The sequence below is a fragment of the Mirounga leonina genome, unplaced genomic scaffold (assembly GCF_011800145.1).
Source record: "Mirounga leonina isolate KUSES-001 unplaced genomic scaffold, KU_Mleo_1.0 Mir_224, whole genome shotgun sequence".
NCBI classification, from domain to species: Eukaryota; Metazoa; Chordata; class Mammalia; order Carnivora; family Phocidae; genus Mirounga; species Mirounga leonina.
In genome coordinates this window covers 8,350,437-8,370,473 of record NW_023270615.1, presented here as the reverse complement: position 1 = coordinate 8,370,473, position 20,037 = coordinate 8,350,437, and the positions used below count along the sequence as shown (strand labels likewise).

The window sequence follows — 20,037 nt, the reverse complement described above, 5'->3', positions numbered from 1 at the left end:
CTTAGAGCAGTTCAAGAGTCTCTACCCTGCCTCTCTGACCTTGTGCCTCAGCTCTGTACCTGGTGCATGCTCCTCCCCTACATTTTTTACCCTAGACCCTTGACTGGGTCCCCACTTGTCAATGTTTTTGTGTGTTGCTACCTACCTTGGTAATCTAGCAAGGGTCCACTGTCTCTATGAATGGCATGAGGCCTGTGGAGGGGGTCCCAGCAACTCCAGCATCCCTGACATCCTGACCAGCCTTGGCCTGCTCTCCGACTCCATGCTTCTGGGCTCTGTGCCTCACCGTGGCAAGGTCATTATATGGGCCCCCCACTGCAGGGCCGTCCACACATAGAGCACTTCTGGGAGCTTTACAGGAAGGGTGCCCCTCCAGGCAGATAAATTACAAAAAGATGTTCCCTCTAGGATGACCAGTTAGAAAAAAAGCAACCTGTCCTTGGGCAGCCTGTAAGGCACGGAGCTTGGCAGACAGAGCCTTGGCGGGGTTTTAACCCCCCTGGCACCCCTGAGCCGGGTATATAACTTACACCACCACATACCTAGCTCTTCTCCTCACTACTGACCAACCGGCCCGGCTGCCACCAGCGCCTAGCCCAATGCCAGGCTTTGCTGGGCTGGACAGGTTTCGCCTCATCAGCACCCTGAATCTGACCCTGAATTTGCTCTTTGTCTGTCCTGCTCCCGTCCTGCATCTTTCAGGTCACTCCCATTGAGGTTCTCATTCTTAACCTGATGGTGTATAAAAAGTCAAAATCTAATAGATATCACTCATAACATAACATTTGCCCTTTCTATCCACTACTGTAATAAAATTCAATTTTAGTATTACAAAACCTACTACCTATTGGTTATAATGCTTAGTTACATTTGATCTCTGCCGATTTCTGGATAGATTTGCTAGTCTTTTCTATTTTTGTCTTTCCAAAAGATGTCTAGCTTGGGATGATCCTGTTTTCTCTTTCCAAAGACAGTTGGGGATTCTAGGATAGAAGACAGTTTCCTAATACAACTTGGACTTCAGGCCTAGGCCAAAATGTACTATTCCAGACATCTCTGTGAAAAAGATAAAATAGTAGTAGCTCCTAAAAGTTGGGACCACAACAGGTATAAGAAAGAGAAGTTGTGGTCTGATAGGGCGAACATTCCAGTTCTGGGAGGAAGGTGGCTCTGGCAGGCAAAACCCACCCCAGACAGTTACAGAGAAAAGAATAGAGAGCAACCATTTGGACAAGCTGAATCACAGCACACTGAGCTTTTGGAAACTTATCTAGCCAAAGAGAATCTTTTGTTATTTAGAATTGCAGGCTTTGAAAGTTGGATCAATTAGATCCAAGTTGTCCTGATGAGACATACAATTACCCCTAAAGTTTGAGCCTGCCACGAATCCTCCTCAAGGGTTACTTTTGTTTAGAGAATGCCAGTTGCCTTGAAATTCCTAACCATGGGCAGATCTATGCTAAGATCAAAACATATGTATATATAAAATTTCTGGCCAACAAAAGTAGCTTAACAAATAGAAACAATTTCTCTAGGGTGCCTTTCCTCCTTAGAGTACTGTGTAAAGGATGTAGGAAAAGTCTGGAAAGAAAAACATATCTGCTTGCATACACCCCAGATGGGGTTGAGTTTCTTGCATATGACAAATGAGCGCTAGGCCACTAATCACGCTTACGTGTCCAGTCCTCCTCCCCCAGATGACTTCCTCAGGTTCTAACCACTGGTCCAGCAGACTCATAATGATCCCTGTTTGAAACTTGCTCAAGTTCTTATAATATTGCCACACGGTATACTTGTAGTTACTCACTTTCCACAGGCTTCCTATGAGGCCCGGCAGTGGGAACAGTAGCCTACTTACTTGTGTTTATCTTCTGGAGAGAAATATGCTTTTCCAGTTGTCTCCTCAGCTTCACTTCGGCTCCATATTTCCCGGTGGTCCCGTTGTCGGCCAGAATGAAGTGGGAATGCATGCTGTTGAGAACAGTGAGCTTGCTCATGGGATTGGACATGGTCTGATATGGCCGGACAACCTGCAGGATTTCAAAAGGAAGAGGCGGAAGTCAGAAGAAAAAGAGCAAAATATGAAAAGGAGAACCAGCCAGAGAGGAAACAGAGAGAAGGATAAATCAATTCTCTGGTACAGTGAAAACAGAGTTTACATCCTCCTCCTAATAGCACTGTGGGTAGCAAGTTTTATGGTCAATGTTCCCCAGTCACAGCAAGATTATACTTAAAGAGTAATGTGTTCATTTATATGCTGAGTTGATACAGAAGCTAGAGTTTGTGCTCTCATCATACTCAAAAACTGACATGTGAAGGATTGTGTCATTGTGAGGTCGATCTTTCATTTGCTGATGAACCACAATTAATTTTAACGTTTACTCATTCTGTTTTCTCTTTCTCTTCTCCACGATGTCCATACTCCAATGGGCACAGCAGAGCAATCATGGTTCTGGAGTAGGGTTGGGGAGGGGGTGGGGGCCAGGGTGATCTTTTCAGTCAAGCCCATTCAGTCATCTGAAGGTCTGTTAATTCAAAAATCAACACTGTTCTTATTAGACACCTTATTTAAGTGGAAATGTTGAATGTCAAACACGTGTCTCATGAGATGAGCGTGAATCAAAATGTTCATCTGTCTTTGTTTGTTGTTGCATTATTTTAATTTCGTGGTGAATTATACTACCCCAAACAGAGTAAGTCTTTCAGATTTTTGATATCAAAAGAAAAGCAAAACCTATTTTGAGTTTGAGTTGCTAGTTCTAGTTGCTTTATAGACATTATCTGTATTCCTTGCAATAATCCTTGCAAGGTGGGTGCTCTCATGCTTATCTCATAGATGGAGAAACGGAACTGGAGGTAAAATAGGTTTTTCAAGAGTTTCTTACACACAAAATCAGAATTAACACCCAGGTCTGATTCCAAAATCTTTGCATGTCCCCCTCCCCACACTGCTTAGACACGATGGAAACAAGACGTTTTGGAAATCTACTCCTAAAATATTTAGGAAGAGACTTCACTCACGACTATGAAAAGGAATATTCAACAAGCTCACTGTTACAAGGTCCAGTACAGTTATCCCTGTATTGAATCATCAGAATTGACAGGACAGAAATAAATGCTACTGGGTTTTTATTTCTGTGCCTTTGTGCGGTGTGTACATTCATTATGGAGTTGAGATGCTCTCGTTCATGTTCAGTACGTAATAACTCACCATGAAAAGCTGTAGTAAGATTGAGTAGTTTGTTAAAGAAATTACAAAGTGATTTACTAAGGGCAGTCTTTAATAGTACAGACCTCATAAAAGTCATTTTTTAGATCTTGATTCCAATTTCAAAATCCATTTCTATGTGCCTGGCACACAGAATCTACTCAATACATAGTGAATGAGTGAACAGGAAAACTTGAGACAGGCACGCTTTTGTTCAAAATTGGAAAAAAAAAAAAAGAGCCCTCTCTTTTCTGAATTGCTTGGGAGTTGACCTAATCTAAATTTAAAATGTATAATTTTGAGCTTTTGAAATATCCTTCATTCCTTTTAATGTATGTCTTATTTGTTAATGTAGCATTAATATAACATTAATTCATAGCCTCATCTTAGTTGACTCTTAGTGATAAAGGAAGCTCATAACTTTTTGATTATTGTTTCCAGTAATGGATGGGATTTTTTCCAGTAATGGAGCAGTATTCAATTACTCCTTTGTCTGGATGAGTGCATGAGAGTCCCCCAAAATACAGAGACAGTGGTTTGCTAACTCCATCCTGAGTTCTTTATCACTGGAAGAGTGGGTCGCTTGTGGTTGAAATTCCCATTTTGTTGTTACTCATTTTTGATCATAAAACATTCATTCTATAGCAGAGTGCAAGTTAATAAATATTAATGCTTTGTTGAAAGAGGCTTAGCAGAAGGACTTTCTCCTATCCTTAAAGTGCCTCGGCATTGTGCTTTTGGACAAAAGAAAATACTTTAGTTACTCTTCTCTATTTTCTGAGTAGGTCCCCAAGGCTCCATGCCAAGGAGGAGGAAGACCCAAAATATTTCTTTAAGAGGCAGGGACAGTGGATTTTCTAGAAGTTAAATGATGCATGACAGTGAATCCCAGACACTTGTTCTAGCTCAGACATAAGAACACATTTTCTAATTCCTGGGAACCTAATTAAAGACCATCAGTGAACTTGAAATTTTCAAATGAATAAGGTAGTGAAAATAATTCTGGGCCAACTGACATCCTTACCACAATCTGAGAATAATATCATTAAATCATCTAACTATATTCTGTATGTTTCCTCCACCACAGGATTCTAAGGACAGTGGGGCATCAGTCTTCTGAGTTTTAATCTTTTCTTGTGAAACATGGCACACCAGCTCTTTGGAAATACTGTTCCTTTGAATCAGTCATGGCAAGAGGGTCAAGTTTACAGTATCACTCATGAATTTTAATTTCTTCATCTTACTGCTCCCCATTTCATTTGATCTTATATGAAGGTAAGTTAAAGGTGGTCATATTTGGCAGAGATTTTGTCTGCTGCATAATAGGGGATATACATCTGAAAAGTAAGTAAAATGCCCTAATTTATTTTCCTATCATCACTGGAGGAAGATCTGCTGAATCCTTGAGAATCCTGAACATATGAGTCATGGAAATCTGTCTGAATCCCATTAGTTCTGTCAGTGGCTGTGTATATCTGAGGCCCACATTTTTAATCTGTAAAAGGGATATGAGAACACCACTTAGCTCATGGCGGTTAGATGAGATTATAGATGCAAAGTACCTGGCACTTTGCCTGGTTCCTGGCAGGCAATCTATACATGTGAATTCCTTCTCAAGTTTGGCTTTATTTTACCAACTATAAACTGATTTTACCATTGCAAACTAGTGACCAAAATGACAAGATGACAGACTTATCACGGACTTTTGTTTTCCACAAGAGATTTGAATCAATCAGTTTAAGTAAAGAAAAAAAATTAGCAATCAGTTGGCAAAACACACAACGTGTTTTTACTCCATCACCTCCTCTCAGGCCATTTAAGAGGGCGATGCTCCGGAATTAGTGGTGGATTAACTGCAAAGTTGGAAAGACCTTCCCAAATGCTTCAGGAGGAATGCGTGTTGGTCTAACTTGCCTACAAAATCCACTTAATATTCTTCATAACAAACATACCAGCAGTCTGTTCTTATTTGAGTTATAATTTGCATATCTACAAAAGATGCTGATCTTCCTGTTAATGCTTCTCAAATAGGAAAAAAAAAAAAACAATGCCTTTGTGTCACATGAATACAAATGAATTCTTCCCTCTGACAAAATTTTAGAGGTAATGTATCTGCTTGCATTGTTAAGAGCTCAGAAAAAAGGGCTTTTTTTGGAAACGTGTGTGCGTGTGCGTGTGCGTGTGCGTGTGTGTGCACGTGAGTGCATAGCCACACAACTGTGACATGTTCAGGACATGTAGGCATGTTAGACAGCTCTAGCATGTTCCTCAGCCACTGTTTTTTGAGAGAATCAAGCCCTAATGCCCATACATAATGGATCACCTCTCCTAAGAATATAGGATGGTCCAGGTTATGTACCATCTTTGAGGGAATTAAGAAGAGAGTCGCTCAAATAATTTTCCGTGTTCATATTTCAGATGTGGAATCTGGGTTGATGAAGGTTGAATAGCATCTGAGAGGCCTACATATCATGTGACCTTTCATGATTGGTAAAAACGGAATTATATGTACCTAGAAGGGAAATTTGCTTAGAAACAGATTTTAGATACCTTGTACTCTTCGGGTATCATGGGCCAGCATACTTCTAAGTAATGACATTTTGCCCCTTTCTTGTCCCTCAAGGGGAGACGGGAGAATTCTGCACTCTTTAATACATCTACACCACTTTATACTGGCTGATTGGTAAAATTCTGGTTCCAAGGCCTCTGTATATCTTGACTCTGAAACAAAGAGGCAATGAAGTAGAAGCTGCTTAAGAAATTAATGAAGGTGGGGGCGCCTGGGTGGCTCTGTCGGGTAAGAACTGACGCTTGGTTTCAGCTCAGGTCGTGATCTCAGGGTTGTGGGATCGAGCCCCAAGTCGGGCTCTGCAATCAGTGGGGAGTCTGCTTCTCTCCCTCTCCCTCCGCCCCGCCCCCCACACTTTCTCTCTCTCTCTCTAAAATAAATAAATAAAAATCTTAAAAAAAAAAAAAGAGAGATTAATGAAGGTGAAGGCCCTTGATGTACTTGTTGGGTCATTATCGTTGCCAGGAGGGGACTGATCTAGAGACACCATGGAAAATCTGAACATTCTTTATGTGCTGGTGTTTGTGTGCTGCATTTTTTACCTATGGTGGGCTTAAGTGGATCACTTGGGAGCTGATCTAAGATACCTGCTTGAGTTTTCCTAGCTATTTTCATGCATGTTCTGGTCTCACTCAGGAGTACTTAGTGGGCAGTCAGGAGATTGGGTGGTTCTAGTTCCTCCAGCTACTAATTTGTGACCGTGGGCAAGTCTTTCAACTCATTCCTTCCTTCCTCTATTCACACATAAGAAGTCAATCAGAGAAATACATGTATCATATGACCTCACTGATATGGGAATTCTTAATCTCAGGAAACAAACTGAGGGTTGCTGGAGTGGTGGGGGGTGGGAGGGATGGGGAGGCTGGATGATAGACATTGGGGAGGGTATGTGCTATGGTGAGCGCTGTGAATTGTGTAAGACTGTTGAATCACAGACCTGTACCTCTGAAACAAATAATACGTTATATGTTAAAAAAAAAAAAAAAAGAAGAAGAAGAAGATAGCAGGAGGGGAAGATTGAAGGGGGGGAAATTGGAGGGGGAGATGAACCATGAGAGACGATGGACTCTGAAAAACAAACTGAGGGTTCTAGAGGGGAGGGGGGTGGGAAGATGGGTTAGCCTGGTGATCGGTATTAAAGAGGACACATATTGCATGGAGCACTGGGTGTTATATGCAAACAATGAATCATGGAACACTACATCAAAAACTAACAATGTAATGTATGGTGATTAACATAACATAATAAAAAAAATATGTCTTGAGGAAATGTATGTGATGAGTATTGTGCTGGCTTGAGGAGACATAATCTTGCATCTAGGTAGTCTTTCAAAAATGTTCAAGTTACACAGATTGAAAGAAACTTCTTGGATGGTAGTTTCTCATCTATAAAGTAGAGGACTTGACTGTAGTTTCTGAGGGCTTTCTACTTCTAAGATTGAGTCAGGACAGCCTGTGTTGAAAAGTACATTTGCTTCTTCCAAGTTAGTGCAGAAAAAGGCCACAAAGGTGGTTCACTCCTGTCCTAGGGTCTCTTCCCTTTTCTAGTGCTTTCTACAAGGCAAGGCAGTTGGCTCATCTGCAGCTCCTTTCCTGAACAGAACTGAATTGAGCTAAATTGGGTTTTTGAGTCATCAATCACAGGCCTTTGGCAATCCCTGAACTTAGGACCCGGTGAGGTGTATATCAGTATGCCCCTGGCAAGTAGCAGGCTAGGGGAACACCAACTCATTCTTTCCCTCCTAATAGCACCATGGTTTTAATTTAGGCAGGAAGAAGATGAGGATTTATTGATCACTTAGTGTATGCCAGGCACTATGATAAACACTTCCCCATGGATTAATCCGTTCCAAGCTTATTTTATAGGCAAAACTATCGATGCTCAGAGAGGTGAAGTCTTTTGGTCAAACATGTCCCACAAACACTCTTTCCTTTCAATCTACAGAGCACGTAGGTCTTAAACTCCTTTACAGGCTGGGAGACATTTAGAGGGAAGACGAGCTGAGCACTAAAATCCCTGTGAGAGCTGATCAGATTATTTCCAGATGAGTCATCTAGAACTGTAGAGTATGCAGAGGTCAGGACAGGCAGAAGCAGGAGGCAAGATGGGGTTTGTACTTTGGAGAAAGAGACACAAAAAGGATGGGCAAGGTTCTCTTAGGATCAGGCTTGCATTTCTTGGAGAGATGAGGGGGTATTGCTGAGACGTGGGCAGCACCCTCTGTGTCTGAGAACAAGGAACATGGGGACTGAGAGGAGAAGATGAAAACCGAACAGAGAAAGGCACCGTGTGTCCTCACAACCTTAGCGAGGCCTGTACCAGCAGGGAGACTGGGCAGGTTATTTCCCATTCAGCCAGCTCAGCTGCACATCTAGGTATAAAGCAGGGTCATATGAAACCCAGATGCTGCCTCTGAGCCCAGCAATCCAAACAAGAAGCCAGCAAACCCCAGCATCCATCCCAAAGAGTGCCCGGGTACCTCAGCTGCAAAATCCATGCTAAAATCCACCGGTGAACAATTATGTCTTTCTGCAGCATTCTGAAAACGTGTCCCGCAACTCATGGGCTGGCAGAGGGTTACACTGTCCTCATTTCAGGCTCACCTCCCTTTGCCCCATCCTGAGGGATCCATGGACTGTCCAGGTTAAGGACCTACTTACAGTGGAAAAAGGCCCTTAAGTTCTACAAGGGGTCGCTCGCTTTAGAAATCACCATGTATCAGTGGGGTGGTTTTAAAATACGTTAGAAAATTCTTCGAAAATCTTCCCTTCCAGTCTGCAGTCTTCAGTGACTCACTTCTAAGAAAGAGAATAAAACAGAATGATGGTGTGTTGACTTGCAAAACTAGGTCATAAAAGGGTTCCTTTTAGCTCTCTTGGATCACTTACTCTGGGGGAAGCCAGCTGCCATAATAAAGGAGCCTTCTGGAGAGGTCCACATGGGAAGGAACTCCTACCAAGAGCCATATGAATGAGTCATCTTGGAAGAAGGTACCATATCTCCATTTGATCCTTTAGATGATGGAGCCCCAAATGATATCTTGACTGTGACCTTAAGAGAGACCCACACCAGAACCACACAGATAAGCTGCTGATAAATTTCTGACCCACAGAAACTGTGACACAGTCAGTGTTGTGTCAAGCCATTAAGTTTTGGGGTAATTTGTTACACAGCAGTAGATAACACAATAGTGTATTATTGCTATCTTGAGACTTCAAAATGTATTCTCTCCCCTCTATTCTGGATTCACTGGTGCATCGTGATTCCGTGACTTCTAATGCCTCCCTGCATCCTCCTTGGGCTCCAGTCAGCTCTGGTTCCTGTTCTCCCCTGGGGCTATCGCCATCCTCCACTCTCTCACTGCCCATGTCTGACCCCTCACACCATCCTTCCTCATTGGGCAGATGGCCTGACGCCCACACCTACACACCTGGCAGTCGGGTGACCCGAAGCAGGTTGTTCTCTGTGTCTCAGCGTCTCCCTATGTCAATGGAGATTAATAATAATAATGACCACCTCATTGGAGGTACTGTAAATATTAGATGAGATATAAAATGCATGGTACAATGCACATATGAACTCAGATAAATGATCGCTGCTATGACTACGGAGAAGTCGTATTGCATCATAGGTAAGGATGTGGTCTTGGGAGCTGGATGGTGTAGGCTGAAATCCCAGCTAAGTGACTTATTAGTCATGTAACATTGGGCAACTCACTTAATCCTTCTGTGTTTAGTTTCACCATCAGAGACGCGGAAGGACGGCAGTGAGACTAAAAACAACTGAAGACACGGAAGGACGGCAGTGAGACTAAACAACTTCTGAATGCCATTATGAGAATTAAGTGAGCACCTATGATGTGTGCTGAAACGTATTAAGCTCAACAAAAGTGTTGCTATTTTGATTATTGTTGTTGTTGTTATTATTATTATTTCAGTGATAAATGATAAAACCTCCAGGCTGAAACTTCAGTATCGTGCCACCAACCCTTTGCAATACATACTTTTTCCTCGTCTCCTTCAGTTATAAGGATACAGATGGTTCCTCTCTCCTTTAGCTCTGGACCCCATCACCTCAGGGCCACTCTAGGACTTATTTCATCGATTCTATTCTCACTATCCCTATTTTCTCCCCTACCATCAACACAGAAACAAACTCAAGTCCCTTCCTTGGAGAAAAAGTCCTCAAATTACGGCTCCCTTCAGCTACTCACTTCTTGTCATAGCCAAACTTCTAAAAGGTTGGTTTCTCCTGCCCATCTCTACTTTTTCACTTCTCCCTCTTTAACCCATTGAATTGTGACCTGCCCCTTCATCATTCTTGAGATCATTTTGACTAGTGATGCCAATGATATCTGTTTTGATAACCAGAACAAACACTTCCGAGGGGTGCCTGGGTGGCTCCGTCGTTAAGTGTCTGCCTTCGGCTCAGGTCATTGTCCCAGGGTCCTGGGATCAAGCCCCGCATCGGGCTCCCTGCTCCGCGGGAAGCCTGCTGCTCCCTCTCCCACTCCCCGTGCTTGTGTTCCCTCTCTCACTATGTCTCTCTCTGTCAAATAAGTAAAATCTTTAAAAAAAAAAAAAAGAACGAACACTTCCAAGTCCTCATCCTCCTCAGTCTCTCAGGTGCACTGGGCATTGCCCTTCACTCCATCCTTCTGAGCACACTGTTGCCTTGGCTTCCACAACACTCTCTGGTTTTGTTTCTACCTCTTGGCCCTTTTTTTGTCTTCTTTGCAGGCTGTTTTTCCTCTGCTCAACCATTAAATGTTGGATACCATCAGGATCCAGGTGTAGGCCTTCCTTTTCCTCACTCCACACATACTCCCTGGCGAGCCCATCCACCACAATGGCTTTAATTGTCATCTATAGGCAGATGTCACCCGAGTCTGACTATATGGCCAGATCTGGCTCCTGAGACTCCACCTCATAAACCTACTGTCCTGCTGGACATTTTCACATAGATCTCTCAAAGCAACTTTGAAATCAACATGTCCAAATCCAAACTCAACACTAGCTTCATTGAAACTGCATTCCCTATGTCACTAAAGCAGCCCAGGATTGGAATGTGGTCCAGGGTTAGCTAGAGTTGGCTCCTATATGACTGTAACAGGCTTGGGTGAATCCTCTTGTCTCTGAACTTCTCCTCTCACATCCTCTGGAAACATCTTATACAACCTAGTCATGGAAGTCCAATAAAGTCCATGCAAGAACAATTACCGGGAAGTTTTCTGAGCTTACAATATGAGGTTATACTTGGCTTGCTTTAGAAATAAGTGACAAATACACTGAGTTGATAACTACATGAGAATTATCAATCAGGTGCGTTATTAAACTTGATTTTTCTTGGCTTGAAATATAAAGATGGCATCAAAAGAATACTTTCCAATTAAATATAAGAACTCTTAAAGGTTATAAAATTCTGAGAATAAATCTACGGTTTAGGGGAAAATAGAAGATATCATTGAATGTCATGATAATTTAATAACCACATAAGGTGATGTGTTGGAAATCTTCCCAAATACAATTTTCATCCTCAAGTGAAAATGAAAAGTGCTTTTTCTTATGATCATGCCTGGGTTTTTAATTTGGCATGTGTTTTGTCAGTCTAGATTGGAAATGACAAATTATAAAGGTTTTAGGAACTGCTCAATTACCTAAAACAATTCCGGTCAGACTGTTTTCCAAAGTAGGGAAATCTAAGGCTACAATGAGTCATGTAAAAATTGAATTCAATGGAAGTTCTTTCCTGACTTTACAATGGGGATACTTTCATCATCTATCCAGATCAAGATTCTCTAGGGACAAAGAAAAGGGTTCTGGTCATTCTCATAGTCTATTTTTTAGTTCAGTTTACAGGCATGAGATATTTGCCAGTATCTCAACTAACAATAAAAACATCATTAAATATTTTCTTCTATATTACTTGGCAACCTACTAGTTAAGTGTATGAGCCTTGAAGATAGTGGATCTTGGTTTTAGCCCTTATTTGGTTTCCTTACATAATAATACCTCATAAGGCTAATATATACAATCTCAGAGAGCTTCCTCAAATAGGAGCTCAGTAATTACAATTACTATTATTATGATTATGCTCATACAAGTTGTATAAAGATAGAGCATGTGTTTTTATAGTTCACTTAGAGATGAAGGAACAAACTCTTACAGAGTTTTAGGTCACAGGTAAGTACCTCATGTTCATGCAAAGTATTATATTAGTGGTTGACAAGAAACAAAGAAAACAATTGAATCTATTTCTGAGGAACTTTTACCTAAACTGGGGAAGAGGATGGTTGTAGGAGAATTATAATCAGAGATATGACATTATGGGTGAAGTTAGTCATGGAAGACATCTTAGTGGAAGTGAGCCTTGAGCTCAGTTTGACTGAAGAGTAGATTATGGGTTGTAAGAAAAGAACAGGGCAGTAGGAATCATACGGATAAATTACAGAGGAGTAGTAAAACTTGACAGTTGAACAATATTCATTTTCACGTGTAATGGCAGAACAAAAATTATTACCATCTCAGTATTCATAACATTATTTCTCACCAAATTCTGCTATTTTGATCTGTTAACTGGAGGTTTGATTGAATAAAGTAGAAGATATTTAAATTTAAAGAATCAAGGCTAGTTCATTACCCAGTTGGGTGGATCATGCGTCTCTCAAAGGGGTTACAGAAAAGTCTGTTCTCATTTCATTCTTCTTTATCCCCATATCCAACATGTAGAAGCTTCACCATCCACCTCCCACCTTGAGTTGCTACATAAGAAAATAGTTTTGTATTTAGATGGTTGATTAAAAAATGCCTTCATTATAGTTACTAAAGTATGATCAAGCTTGGGGGCATGTGTGGAGATGAAATTGTGGTAAAGTTGTGAACTAGATAAGATGTATCATTGCATTTTTTTTCTGTAACGTTAATTTTCCGCATAGCCTGAATCTCGTCATGCCCAATCTGTCTTCATTGATATTTCCTGAGCACCTGCTACACGTGAGGCTCTAAGTTGAACTCTGAGAAGCCAAAGATAGATGCCCTATATCTTTAAAGTCTCACCTAAAGTCTAGCTAAGAGATAAGAGCTGAAGGGAGGTAGGTGCTTCAGAATATCTAGAAGCAGACCCAAGGGAAAGTTAGTTTTTCTTTTTTATGTGTAGGACTAGTCTTTGCCTTTCTTTACAATGCCCTTCCAAAGGGACAATCAATGCTAGGATGAACAGTAACTGCTGTGTCTACCACTTCTACCAATAAAGTAACTATAGAACTCTATTGAATGTTCAGCTTCTGAAAGTGTTCATCTCAGAGTCATCCCCACAGAAATAAAAGGATCTTTATATTCTATCAGTTTGGAAAAAATCTACTGTAATATAATATTAGGCATAAGAAATGGAGCCTTTCTTTTATCCTTACATTTTTATTTCAAGTAAGTGTCTTAGATTTCCCTTGACATTTATTTTGTGCCGCTTCGACCTTATTCTGGAATACAGACATAGACCAGACCAAAAATACAACTTTTTTTTTTTTTAAATGAATGCATTTTGATAGAACTCTGAAGTGGTAAAAATTTTTAATAATATGTTAGTTTTTTTTTCCTCTGCTACCTGATGTCTGATGCTATAAGGTTTATTTTCTTGATGTTTATTACATGTAAGTTTGGTTATATAAAATGGAAGGAAAAGGACAGAAGGCGCTAAATTAGGCTATGAAAGTTCTTATAACTACTTAAGAAGTTTATCAGATAACACTTCTACTTCAATGATTTTTAGGGGGACTTTCAAATGGGATCACTAATATTGTATTCAAATACTTCTTTTTGTGACAACTTAGCACCATATTCCTTTTTAATTATAACATTAGAATAGTAAACACATATAAAAATTTCCCTCAAACTATGTCACATACCTTGTACACCAAAAGCAGCACTTTGGTCCAAGTAATTTACAACGTGAAAAACTAATTCTGTTGCTGTACAAGGGCCTGAGAAACCCTATGCATATCCCAACTCCCCAGTTTGACGGGGCGGGGGATGAGGGGCGGGCTGTACTAGAGTGGTTGAAATTCAATAGATTTCGGTCAAAGATTTATTAAGAAAGTAAAATACAACTGTTTTTCCTGTGCTCTTTACAATTTGTCAATGTCAATCCTTTTTTCGATGGTCTCTCTGCAGGTTCACTTGGATCTTTGTGGGCCACGGTTTACCTCTAAGAGCCCCCTGTTGAGCAGGGAGAATGAATGTGCACATTTTACTGAACATGAGTGCCTCCTTTTGCCCTCTGCGTGGGGAACGAGACTATTTTTTTTATTGGGAAGTCAGACAATGCGACTAAGTCCCACTGCAATAGGCCTATGTAAGTTCCTATTGACATAAAACTGGGAACAAGTGTGGGTAGAAAGAAAATAAGAGTAAAAAGGAGAAGCGCAAGAGGAGGTGAAATCAGGGGAAAGGAGCTCAAACTGGAGGAAGATGAATCAGGGGTTATTCTTCCAACTCAGCAAGGCAAGTAAACATAACGTAAGTACTGTCTTTCTGCACTCACGTAGAATTTACAAGACACACAAAATGACACAAAACGGCAGTAGGTCAGCATTCTTGGCAAATGTTTAGGCAATTGAGGTAATTATTTGGTTACTCTATCTTGAATAAAGAAATCTTCAGCTTCCATTTATTCATAGTTCATCTGAATAAGAAAGTTCCAAAGTGGCTTTTCCCCCCACCAAAAAAAAACTGACTAGGGCACCTGAGTGGCTCAGTTGGTTAAGTGACTGCCTTCGGCTCAGGTCATGATCCTGGAGTCTCGGGATCAAGTCCCGCATTGGGCTCCCGAGTCTGCTTCTCCCTCTGACCCTCCCCCCTCTCATGCTCTCTCTCTCTCATTCTCTCTCTCAAATAAATAAGTAAAATCTTTAAAAAAAAACCTGAATAAATGTAACTTAGGTTTACAATAGAGATCCTGAAGCAATGAACATTTTAAAATGACTTCTGAATCATCACAACATTTTTAAATAATTAAGTCGTTCATTAATAAAGTGCACTTGTAGTTCACCATTAACTTCAAAGCCAGCTTGGAATCTGAGGCAAGCATTAACCCAAATATATTTCATCAAAGACTAGTTCCAGATACTCTAAAAAAATTAGCAATGCTTGTTTTTCCAGTCAATTCTATGTATCACTTTGGAAATTGCTGCTTGAGATAATCAATGATGTAAATCAGTGATATAAAACAGCCAGTAAATTTTAGTTAAGAGACTGTTACACTGATAAATTAATATCTCTTGTTTTCTTAATTTCTCTTAATTTCTTACTCCATGTTTTCTAGATAAATTAGTGTTTCTACAGGTAATTGTGTAGCATTGATAAGGACGCTTCTTATCCACTTAAAGGTCCTGAAGGATTTAAAGAGTGTTTTATTGCATTTCATGATGTTTGATTTTTTTTATTCAAAGTATTTTTGCATTGTATTAAAAACTGCAGAGACTGTGTTGTTTTATTAAAATAAGATGGTTTCACTGTATTGCTGCACAATAGAAGAAGTTAAGACCAGTTAATTCTCCAGCTCTTTGAATTTTTGGCTCAGAGAGACCTCATGGAACTTGGAAAAACTACTGAGCACATTTGTTATATCCTACGGCAGGCCTTGATTGGGAAGGGAAGAGTATATCGACCTTATGTAGAGGTGCAATGATCAATAATTAATTATTAAAATTACCAGGGGAAAAAAGCAGTGAATAAAGTATGGCCATTATATATAGTTTAACTACAATTCCTATCAAGTGGAATTTTGAGAAGTGTTATATAGGGGAAAAAGTCTGGTGGTTAGTAGGAGAGAAAACCCTCTAAAGGAGGTTGGGGATAACCTGTCTGTGGTAAACAAAACAAAACAAAACAAAACAAAACAAAACAAAAACAAGACTCTAGAAGAAACAGAAGGAAGATGATGACTCAGAAAAAATGAAATAAGTTCTCTCTGGCAAAAACTGACTGATTAATCAGTGTGTGGCTCTGGACCTGAGAGAAGGAAAGAGAGGTCGGCACCTTGTTGAGTTTGTTACCTGGGGTTAATTAATCTCAACCGAACTGTGCCAACAGCACTTGTAAGATTTGATGGGCGAGGAAAGACCACTGCTTGATTCAAACCAAGAGGGTAGTTAGTATGTCTTACTTAGGATTTTTTCTGATCATAAGAATTGATGGAGTTTATATAGGTAGATTTTGGGAAATACATGGTCTTCGAATAAACTATTCCTCAGATGAATTTCATTTTGGGAGGTGGGGACCAAAAGAGTACTATAATATGTATATTTTGAATTCTAATTTTATTTTACTCTTTTGATAGCACCTTTAGGAGAAGTCACAGACAGGCGCAGTTTCTAGGACTTACATCTCTTCCAATCAGGTCCTCTTGGTTTTCCACAATTCCCCAGGGGGCGATGCCTATGGTACATATCTTCCCTCGAGACTTGGATGCATGGTCCTTTAAGGCATCTCCAACATGGCGAATAACACCTAAGAGAAAAAGAAGTATTACCCTTTCTTTTAAAGCAATTACTCTCCATTGTTCTAAAGGAAATTGTGATAAATGTGTCTTGCAAGATTAAATGCACTGAATATAAAATTTTGACACATTTCTACACAAATGTTCAGAAGAGAACATAAATCTGTGGCTCTAATGTCAGATACATTTGTGGGACTTGTATATGAACTCTAGCAATGCACTTCTTTTTTCTTTTTTTTCTTTTAAGATTTTATTTATTCATTTGACAGAGAGAGAGAGATAGTGAGAGCAGGACCACAAGCAGGGGGAGTGGGAGAGGAAGAGGGAGAAGCAGGCCTCCCGCCGAGCAGGGAGCCCGATGTGGGGCTCGATCCCAGGACCCTGGGATCATGACCTGAGCTGAAGGCCAACAACTGAGCCACCCAGGTGCCCCTCTAGCAATGCATTTCTCATTCGACTTTAAGTTCTTTTTTTCCTAAGGAAAAAAAAATTAAAAAGCATCCAATGTTTTAAAAAACAAAATAAATACAATTCTTTAAACTTAGGGAATCTTTTTCTTCTACTATAAGCATAATGATTTTAGTATGGCTGAGAACCAATACCATGAGTATATCCTATAAAAAGCACCATATAGAATATTATACGAAATCTACACCAGAGTTTGTGTATGAGTTAGGGTCATTCAAATAGAGTAGTTACTTAGATCAGATTTTGTTAAACTTGATTTCATCTTCCTATTTATTGACACATAATGTGGAGACCCTACTTGTAAAGAAAGCCTTGGCATATTCTATGGAAAATTTATGTTGAAAATGTATAAATACAGCTTTTTAGCTTCATTATTCTAATTTGTTTTCCTCTTCTGTCATAATGACCTTCCCAATCACCGTGGCCTTCCTCACCACTTAAAAGTGAAAAAACTCATTTATAAGATGGTAGGGAATCTATCTCTTACATTTTAATAAAGACAAATTGCATTTAAAGAAGATGCAACTTCTAATCCATTAACCCTCCCTCTGAAGTAATCATTTTTATAGACGCAAAATATATTCTCTAAGAAAAGCTGTGTCCACTTATCACAATTCCACCCATTTCTCAAGGAAAAATTCACACCTAGTGCCATCTCCTATAGGAAAGCTGCGTTGGATTTGATTTTTTTCTCCCTCTGAGCAGGATTGCAGTTTGCATATCTTGAATTGCTCAGTATGTTATGTAACATATTCTTCTGTGAGTCACAATCACACGTGAGGGTAAAACTCCTTGTGGGGCAGGTTGGGGGGCCGGCGTCTTACTTCACCTTTGCGTGTCTAGCAGAGTCAGGGCCCCAACACCGCACGGAACTAAGCACACAAAATGCACCAGGCAATTTAATCATGGGAGAGGACACACATGGGTGAATCATGCCATTCTGAAATATTCATAAGATCAAACAGAAAGACCCTCCTTTAAAAAAAAAAATCAGGGCGCCTGGGTGGCTCAGTTGGTTAAGCGACTGCCTTCGGCTCAGGTCATGATCCTGGAGTCCCTGGATCCAGTCCCGCATCAGGCTCCCTGCTCGGCGGGGAGTCTGCTTCTCCCTCTGACCCTCCTCCCTCTCATGCTCTCTGTCTCTCATTCTCTCTCTCTCAAATAAATAAAGAAAATCTTTAAAAAAAAAAAAAATCAAATAAAAGAGTGTAAATGGCACTAATCCATACTGAGCCATGCTGGCGGTGTTGATTAGAATATCAATTTCACTTGGGAGCTTTTCTAGGGGTCTTCTGAGATAAAGTAATGGTAAAAAAAAAAAAAAAAGCAAATACAAGAGTTAAGCTGGGAATATCAGTGTTCATCCCCCCCGCATTTATATGCAAAACTCCTTTCAGGGCCCATTAGGGACAAGTTTAACTTCATGGTATGCCCTCCATCATCCACAATCCTACCTTTACCTCTTACCTAATCTGAGACACCACCATTAGAACCTCACTTTGGGTATTGGATTGAATGCTAGCCTGGGGCGAGGCAGAGATGAACTCTTTGGTTTACAGTATTCATGCTGTTACTTCCTCCTTTGATACTGGGTGCATTTCATAAAAGAAGAAAGGTAATAAAGAACGTTCCGAGTTCCCAGAAACAGAAGATTGTTAAGAGTTTCTTTTCAACCTTTAGAAACCTTCGAGTGGGTCTGTAGATGAGGTGCAGGGGATGCCAGGAAAACACAAGACCAAATAATCACGCGTGAATGAGGTCGCTACACTGAATGAAAGCTGGAGCCTAAAGCCTGAACAGCCACTGAAAGATAATAGCTCTGTAGATATTTGATTATTACCAAATAAACAGTAAAGAGCTGACTGAGCAGGTCATTCGAAGATCATGTCAGTTTACAGACTGAGTTAGGAATCCACCGAACAATGACGAGCATGCGCAGTCTGCAGCGTTCACTGCTGAAATGAGCTTATGGAGTCGCATGCTGGATGTTCACAAATTCTAGGTATTGGGGAGAATTCTGAGTGCAGGTCTTGCTCAAGTATTACCCAAACTGCACACAAATGAATAAATAATCTTGAGATAACATCTTATTTAAAATTAGTTGGCTAGGGTTATGCCCAGACTGTTCCCCAGCTCCAAATGTGTGCGGGCTGCACAGACTTAGAGCCTTGAACCAAGTTTAGATGGACTTACTGCAGTATTCCTGGTGCATTTCCAATCGGCACTTCTGACTCAGGCTGGGGAAATACGTCAAAGCAATTTAGAGGCATCCATTCCATTATCAGTTGCACATTAATAATCTGCTGCATGTAAGCACTTAACTGTAAGTGGGTTTGTGAGAATTGATTTGACAGCCTACCTGTATCACAATATAGAGAAACTCATTTGGCAGGAGAAAAAATTGTTTGGAAATCAGAGTGTGATGTGTCTTCTATTGGTGCAGAGTTGATTTAATAAATTATGTTAAATAATAAACACACAATACTCCAGACTTTGCTGTCACAATTTATGTTCCAGATGTAATGGGCATTTTACAAAAATTAAAGCTATTTGCCTCAAACTTAAAATCACTTAAAGATCAGACACAGAGCTTCCAATTTAGAGCAAAGGTTATTCTTAAAAAAATTACTGGATGCTTATCTGGCAACCTGAGGTATTGAAAATATCCTGTGAAATTCCATTAGTCATGTTTACAAATTCTGTAGTCAAGTATTAAATAGCCCAACCTGTTTCTCAGGTGTGCGTAATTCTTCCTGGTTGAGAACTACCTGTATGGTTATCATGTTGGTCATGAAGGGCAGAAGTATCAGAGGATGGAGAACCAGTGAATATAGACACATGGGGATGAGAGATGAGGTGGGAGAATACAAATATATTTAGCTTTAGGAGAAAATGGTCTTAGTTACAACATTCTTGTGGCCTTAGGTTGCCTTTCTCTGTCCCACTTCCAATTACCTGTGTTAACCCCTCCTGTGAATATCCACGCTCCAGTTGTCATGGCCGCTTTGATGAGACCCTTCCCAAAGACTTGCTTGAGTTTTGGTTGGAGTTCAAAGTTCTGTAGGCCCCCGTGCACGGAGATGAGAAGCTTGGGAAGCTCCAGCTGCCATTCCTTGGTCATCAGGTGCAGAAGGAGATCAGGTTTTGTATCAAAGGATACTCGCACATACTGGAAGAAGAAGGGTCACCAGTTAGGGAGACAGGGCAGGGCTGCTAGGGGTGGGGGGGCCTTATCTTTACTGACTGGAACGATGTGTGCAGTACTTGAAGAACACCTCTCAGATGAAATCTGATTTTTGA

General features: G+C 40.4%; 1 protein-coding gene across 1 annotated transcript in view; it reads right to left on the bottom strand.

Moving 5' to 3' along the window:
- LOC118026302 (transient receptor potential cation channel subfamily M member 3-like) overlaps positions 1-20,037 on the bottom strand; it is a 70,038-nt gene that overhangs the window by 34,344 nt on the left and 15,657 nt on the right. Inside the window, exons 3-5 of the mRNA XM_035029068.1 lie at positions 19,693-19,906; positions 16,156-16,280; positions 1,859-2,030 (exon numbers count right to left, since the gene is read on the bottom strand). Of these exons, the coding sequence (XP_034884959.1) occupies positions 1,859-2,030; positions 16,156-16,280; positions 19,693-19,906 (511 nt within the window). The remainder of the gene's footprint in view (positions 1-1,858; positions 2,031-16,155; positions 16,281-19,692; positions 19,907-20,037) is intronic.